Source organism: Centroberyx affinis, unplaced genomic scaffold (genome assembly GCF_046629955.1).
Source record: "Centroberyx affinis isolate AG114_WGS23_722 - 3 ecotype Tasmania unplaced genomic scaffold, CSIRO-AGI_Caff_v1 ptg001585l_1, whole genome shotgun sequence".
Classification (NCBI taxonomy): domain Eukaryota; kingdom Metazoa; phylum Chordata; class Actinopteri; order Beryciformes; family Berycidae; genus Centroberyx; species Centroberyx affinis.
The window spans coordinates 241,373-249,122 of NW_027280035.1; the positions used below are offsets into that span (position 1 = coordinate 241,373).

The 7,750-nt window shown below is 42.2% G+C and overlaps 2 protein-coding genes across 3 annotated transcripts in view; one reads left to right on the top strand and one right to left on the bottom strand.

The window, feature by feature from the left end:
• The window catches only part of pip5k1bb (phosphatidylinositol-4-phosphate 5-kinase, type I, beta b), a 38,815-nt gene extending 37,221 nt beyond the window's left edge, over window positions 1–1,594 (top strand). For both annotated transcript variants that reach the window (XM_071527882.1, XM_071527883.1), the window contains exon 15: window positions 180–1,594. In XM_071527882.1, coding sequence (XP_071383983.1) covers window positions 180–182 — 3 coding nt within the window. In that variant the 3' untranslated portion in view covers window positions 183–1,594. The remainder of the gene's footprint in view (window positions 1–179) is intronic.
• A 113-nt stretch (window positions 1,595–1,707) lies between these two features.
• LOC139651047 (ceramide transfer protein-like) lies at window positions 1,708–7,537 on the bottom strand (the record flags this gene model as incomplete). Its single annotated transcript, XM_071527875.1, has 8 exons — window positions 1,708–3,513; window positions 3,788–3,925; window positions 5,067–5,196; window positions 5,455–5,583; window positions 5,697–5,767; window positions 5,930–6,062; window positions 6,484–6,579; window positions 7,460–7,537. Coding segments are annotated over 7 exons (765 nt in total), but the record flags the coding sequence as incomplete, so codon positions are not given.
• Window positions 7,538–7,750: the final 213 nt, after the last annotated feature.

Consider the following 7,750-nt stretch of genomic DNA (forward strand, 5'->3'; position numbering starts at 1 on the left):
ATCTCCTACTTCCACACTGTACCTTTTGTCTGTTTTCCTGTTAGGGTCGTGTTCACATTACTCTTAGCAAGAACTTTTTACTTCTGTCAGATGTCATCTTCTGTTACATACGGTACCACCACATTCTGCGTTTGCTGAGATTGATCCTTTCCTTCCCTTTCCTTTCTTCTGCCCTACAGTGAAAAGAGCAGCTTTACGACCTTCATTTCCTCCTGCGTTTTACTCCTGCCAATCATCAGACAATCGCCGCACTCCACTGGACAGGCCGCACTGGCCTTTTGACTCCACTTCCAGCGCTGCTAGATCCACTTTGCCACTTGTATTGCCAAAACATAAAAAGGACCGAGAGGCTCCACTGGGTGATGGACTAAAAAGAAGACACCAACAGAATCACAGCGATGGACATCCGCAGGAATCACGACATTCCATCGTACTGTAATAATGTGATGAACATTAGGCTGAATTGAGTGCCGCTTCTTAGAGCATGTGTCAGCGCAGTGCCATTAAGTTTTATATATGTAGAGTATGCTATTTTCATGGCCTACACAAAGATATAAACATTTAGAATAAAGTATATATGAAGAGAAAATAGATACACAGCATACTTTTCTTTTAAACGTTTCTTTCTGCTGACCAGAAAGAAATGACTGATGATTTCAAAATTTGCAGCTGCTTTTAGTTGCTGGTTGGATGAAAAATGTTTACAGTGAATTTACGGTGGCACCTCGGTCCCCGATGACGGCGTCACGGGAGCGGACACAAGCCAGCTTGTAGCCGCAGCCGGCGCGGACAAGGAGAGATTCATATGAACGGACTGATTCAGTGAACAGACTCTTTGATGATTCACAAGTCACCAAGGCCGAACGCAGACTGTGACGCGGTTAAGGTGGCCGCCTTATCCTGGCTGCGGCCGGCTGTTTGTGCTGCTCTGAGAGGAACCCAAAACTTCAGACGCACTGGCAGAGGGGCTGCTGTAAAGTGCAGTGAGAGACGAAAGCCCGAGTTACTGGATCTTGGATGATGCGGAGCGCAGAAGGACGACGCACTCGCTCTTGATAAAACGGCACTTTCGATGTTGGTTATGATTACTGTAAGAAATATTTTTCTCTGAGGACGTTTGGTTTTAGGTGGGTGGGCTACCTGACGTAAGCACAGATTTGGATGAGTGAATATGCACATTTTTTTTTTTTTTTTACATATGCACACCTCTGTAAGTCATTGCTAGTACATGTACACAGAGACAATGAAGGACTATTGTAGATCATTTTGATGTGGAGCTACTAGTTTCGTGAGGTTTGTGTCATGACTGAAGATGCTTTTACTCAGGATATCCTTTGATACTGAATAAGCGTGTCCTCTTGAAGAAGTTATGAGGCCCGACTTGGACACTTTGAAGCTGTCTGATAGCTCTTCATCAAGACCACATCCAAACTTGTGTTGTTGAATTCCAAGATCACACCTGTGTCAGTTGAGACCATAATTTATTATATAAATCTCAATAACTTTACCATTTGCTGAAAAAAAAATATTTTAATCGCTGAATGTAAAGACAATGTGTATTTATATATAGAGACTCCTATAAATAAACTGCTGAAATTCAGTGTCTGTCTTTGCTTAGTCATACCTGGATCAAGCTAAAGGTATTGAACTGTACCATCTCTTTATGAGTAATCCCAAGAATTGAGAGTTTTATCAAGTGGCGTTGCTCTAAGACAGTACACCGTGCTCCTTTCTGTTGTGTAACAATTTTAATTTACAGAACATTGTCAAATTGCATTACATTTAGTGCAAATAATAACACTTCTGATGTACAACTTAGAAATATACAAAGTGTGTAGATTCCTTGACAAAATATCAAAATTAAAAACGCTAAATGCATTCTTCAGCTGATGTTGCTTATAGATCTTCCCTCTTCTAAATCATCAGCAAAACAATTATCCAGATCCTTTCTAACCTCTGACCCCTTAGACTAAGAATCTGATTGGAGGATTCTCAACCATACACATCTACTGATTGCAAAACTCCCAACTTTAGATGACAGAAAACACAATCTAGAGTAAATAAAAATCTTGAGGTAAGATGATGTGAAATGCTGACCCTTACCCCCACTTCATTTCAGTGTCTGTTGATAAATGCACATCTGGTGGCTGTACAGTAGAGATGGCCAGGATTTTTATGGTCCATCCTGGTGTCTAAGGCATTTTTGGGGGCGATTTATCAGTCAAAGGGCAGGGAGGGCACTGCTTTGTACTGTACGGCATTGTGAAATGTAATGTTACAGTATGACTGAGGGCGTGGGGGTGTAGATGATATCCCAATCAACATCTGTTCGCCTTATCCTGAAAAGCAGCAGCAGGACTCGTGTTAGCCCTGGGCACACACTGTAGTGAGGCATTTAATTTACAAAACTTACACTCGTGATTTGGACATAACAGTTCCTCACTGCTTCATCAGGGGCTGACATGGGGGAAAAAAAAGAGAACCTGGGGCATAGAAAATTCACCCACCGATCTCTCAATGAAAGAGAGGTTAACCTTGTATCAGACGCTGTGGTTGGTCGATTGAAAATGTCTGTCAAAGACCATGTGACACATGGGGGGCACAGACAGGTACACGCTAACAAAGGACCACAACTTAGCGTCTATAGACCACAATCACCTACATCACACAGATATCCAATTATTGATGTTCAATTCAACGGTCAAAAATATTGCCCAACAAGAGTAAATTAGACTTATCGACTGCTATTTATCTCCCGCTAATTTCCTACACCCATTATTGTCATCAAATTCAAGCCTTTAACAGTCAGTTCACATTTCTCACACTGGCAAACTCAAACTCAAAACCTATTCTGTTCTTCTCTGTACAATACGTTGTGTCCATAGTACTCTCTGAAAGTTACTTTATAACAATCTAGAAATATAAAGATTTCCGAGAAAAACATGTTCAAAGCTTTAGGCTCTGACCCTCCATCAAACTACAAAGGGAGTCATCACTAGAGGGACAGGAGAAGGCAAGAAAGAGGAGATACTGTACCACACCTCATCACTGCTTTCCCTGTCAGTATGATCTGTTTTCCTCTCATGGTAGCAACTTTAGCAGCAAGACAAGAAGCTGTGATACTAGTGATTAAAGCAAACCCAAGTCAAGAAGTATGTAATCATAAGAAATGTACAAAACAATTTACAAAAAAAAAGCAAATAATTGGTAACAACGATTCAAAAACCACTTAAGAAATCCTTGAATTTACATACAAATGTATATCCATGGCCAGCAGATGATGTTAAAGTCATTAATGTGGCTGGGATGACAACTACTGATGGATTAAAGACGTAAGCCAGTCTTTTCTATACATCAGTGTCCTCGGGGACATCCTGGATGGCATGGTATCCTGGGTAATGTAGTCTGAATACGCATTCTAATTGACAGGTGAATGGGTCATGTAGTCAATGAGAGCCTGTTCAATGTTGAGAAAAGTAGTCTCTCCAAAGGGCAATCTCCGCCCTCCACACACTTGAAACAAGAAGAGGGATGATAAAAAGTTAATATCACTAACATTAAGAAAACAAAAATTTAAAAGACTTTAAAAGCCCATATGCTAACTGTTTTTACAGCTCCATATGACAGATAAAGCAACAGCCAAGGATTTTATTGTCCATTAACAGTGCATTGAATATTTCAGCCTTTCAGTACCTATCTACCTACCATGCAACGGAGGATGCAATAGACTTGGGAGGTTAGTTGCTTGTGAAGTTGTAAAAGAGGATGTGTTGGCGTTGTTGGTTACCTCTTTATGTTTAGAAGAGGATGGGCTTTCCAACAGTTTTCTCCTGGACGTAGGAGGTGAAGCGTTTGAGGAACTTGGGGTACTCCCTCTTGGCCACGGCTCTGAGGACCGAGGCTGGGGCCCAGCCACCCGGGTTCACTGCAGCCAGACACAGAAATTATCAGAAAACAATGAAACTGACATATGATAAAGCTGTTACTCAGTCATCCCACAGCATACAGGTTCAGTACCTGGACACTCTGTTCTTACTTTGTCAACACATAACGGGAAATAATGTTTAGGTATTTGCAGTGGAGGCCAGTGGCATAAGAGATACAGGCAGCAGTTTGGGCGCCCTCTAATAAGAGGCAGGGATGGAAAACTTTTCCCCCCTCAAACTCCCATGACCTTCCCTCAGGCTCCACTAACACTACAGTCTACAGCTGGCTCAGGGAGCCTTCAGCAGCACCGCCCCACGTCTCAGCCTGCTGGCCCACAGGAGGTCTAGACTGAGTTCAACATAACCAGCACCATAAAGGCAGGCACACACACACACACACACACACACACAGTGTTACCCAGGTTAATAGTTCACACAGCTGCAAGTTGTTCGATATGCACAAAGACAGCATGATATAACATGGTTGTAATTAATAATTTGAGAATTAGTTTTGGGACATGACCCGTGTTGAGTGACAAGGGCGAATGCGTGATCGGTGATTGGCAAACAACTTTGACTTGCGGCTATTTCAAGATGGGTTCAGCAGCTCCAGTTTTCGCATTTAAATAAGTCATAAGAATTTTATTGTCCACCTTGCTAACTTCATCCAACACTATAGACTTCATATTTGCCAACTCAGGTAAAAGTCTGGGCATTGTTTATTCGAACTGGCATGAGCTGAGCTCTCTAAGGGCTTTGCAGCAAAAATCTTGTTTTATAATTTTCATAAATGTAAAGTTTCTTATCCAGTTTGCCAATGCACTGGTTTTAATATTTGCATTCAGATTGAAAGTGTAAATTAGAGTGACCAGGGATATCATTAACGCTCTGTCTCCTCCATAGCTGCAGGGAAAAATTCAGCGGGTCTTACTTGTATGGGTAGGTTATGGCTTGGGTAAAGTGAGATTTAGTTTTGGCATTTAGTTTTGATGTCAATAGTAAGGCCCGATATGATCAGACTGATAATGTTACAGAGGCTTTGTGCTGCGGCCCACTGCATGATCTCGCCTCGGGCACCAATGACAGGACCACTACTGCTTATATGAGGTTGATCAATGATTAGGTTAGAGCAGCACTTACCGTTGGCAACGTAGGTGATCTTACAGAGGATGTTGTCTCTGCTGATCTCCTTATCGCCCTCTGGTGGGCTGACCAGCGTCTGGCAGATCATAGCAACATTGATTTTGGCACGAACACACCGGTTGGTGGGCTGGAGGTTAAACAAAGTTGAGGTTAGTGGGAAGCTCAGTGAAGAGTTAAGAGGTTCCTAATGCAAATCATGCCCACACCCGCCCCATAGCTCATTACCGCTGATTTGCCATAGAGTGACAGAGATTGCAATGTTTAAAACCTCCCTTGCTTTTTCCCTATTGAAATATTTGAGGTTAAGGCTTTATTTGGAGAGCTGAGAGAAATCAGTACAAAGTACTGTAGTTATGTACTGCTAATGCAGTTACAGTAAACTTACAAGGGCGTTGTCATGGTCCACAGAGAAGTTGCAGACCAGCCACGTGTCGGGATCGTTCTCATTGGTTGCCAGGATCTTCCTGATGGCTGATAGATAGAGCACGTCTCTCTGAGAGGCAGGCCACACTCTCTGAAACACAACCACTGGCAGTCAGGTGCAAATCAAGTAGGCAGCAGAATTTTATTGGGTCACATTTACAGCAACTTTTCAGCATCGTTTCAACCACAGTGAAGTCAACTTACCTTGTGCGTCTGGTAGACTATGACGGCATTATCTGAGAGCGTTTCCACTACGTTGAAGTTTTCAATGGTGGCTGTGGGAGGAAAAGTTTAGTAAGGTCCATGACATGCAGACAGAAAGAGCAAAATATCTAAAACAACAGCTTTGTATCAGTGGTGTAGTTTTAACAATATGAGAACACTGATATTTGATGACTGGCAATGCCTCATGGTGATGGATGAAGCCGTAGACTTACTCTCCCAGTCCAATCGAACAGCCGTGTCCCAGAAGTAGTGGCAGACCTCGTGTCCCGTCACCCCTTTTACAGCGTGTGTAGCTTTGAGAGGGTCCAGGACGATACCATTCTCCTCCACCTCCCTCCTGTATACCTGTTACACACACACAGTGCATAGAGTTCGAGACAGAGCAACAACTTGACAAATCATATTAGTAATATGAACATAATTACAAGGTCTCTACATAACATGTGTTCTTGTGGAAATCAATAAAGAAAAACACTACATTTCAGACCCTCTTAATTCTACTAGGCAAAGAGGTTGATCATTTGAGTTTCCACTTTAAAAAAAAAAAAAAAAAAAGTACTTTGCCACACTTCTTTTTAAAAAAAGTACTTTGCCACACTTCTAAGTAAAATTTCAAGTAACTTAATATTTTCACGAGTAGCTGGCAAATGGAAAAAGCGCTACTGCTGCAAACAAAGTAACTTATAAAAAGTTAGCAGTGAACAAGCCATAAATATTCACAGCTAACAATCAAGGGCAATGAATCGTGAATAGTTTCTCTCCTCACCTTCATCTCTCCCTCCTCTATTACCAGCTGCCAGTTGGCATCTCCACCCATATCCTGAAGAGAGTAGGTCATATGATTCTGCACCATCTCCTCCACCTAAGAGACAGACAGATATTCATTAACTTAGGGCGTTAGTGTTTCAAACGTTTGTCTTTTTGCATCAGCCTCAGCCAGAACATGTTTTGCATGGGATACATGGTTGGGGAGAGAAAGAGTGTGAATACCATGCAGTAGGGATGATACGCTCAAGGCAAATGTGTTCTTTATAGTCTTGAGCTATCAACACACGTAGGTGCTGATATTACATTTCAGAGGTTTTGATTATGTAACTGGAGTCATAGAAACACTTTTTTTGGCCTCAGAATATTCTGAATTTCCTAAGAAAATGCATCTGAAACAACTGAGCAGTGACCAAATATGGCTCTCAGTGAAACTATGGAAGTTGCATAACAATAATGATAAAAGACCTGAGCCTGCTTGAGGGTTTTATTCAACATCCCCACAATGCATCAAGGACACAGTGCATAGCCTGCTTGGATACATGCCTACTCATGCTGACGAAGACACAGAGGGAAGGTATTAGAAAGGGTGGAGGCGCAAGTAAAGAGGCTTCACTAGAATCCAGTCATGCAGCATCTGCTGAGCTCAGCATCAACTGTTTTCCCCACACCAGTGGTATGAAACCCATTATGTGATGAAGACAGTTAGTTAGTCAGTCACTCCAGGAACTTCACATTTTGCCATTTCAATGTTTTTTTCTTGGTGTATTAAAAAATTCACCAAGGGCTCCAATATAAAGAAAAAGACACCTGTTTAATAGTCTATACAACTCACAGGAAAACTTTTAGTGAAATCCTGGAGAGACTGGTTAGTAGTCATTCGCATGCTATCTGCTCTCTCTGAAAAGCAGCGGGCATTAGCATCCCGCTGCACATACGGTAGGTAGATGGTGCTCTCTGATGACCAAGTACAGTACCTGGGCGCTGAATCTGTGAATGTCATCTGAGGCACTGACTAGTTCAACGGAAGACAGGGAGGAGGAATGGCTATGGGGCTGTACAGCAGAGAGGAGGATTGAAAGAGAAGGGAATGAGAAACAAAAGAAACAGAGAGGCGTGCCACCACAGGAGTGACAGTCCAGAAGACAGCACCATCACCTGTTAAAGCACCATTGCATGTAAAGACGTTACATATCTAGAAGCTCTCAAAATAGTACAAGCTGAAAAATGATTGAATGGGATAAAGGTGATGCATGCACACATTATGA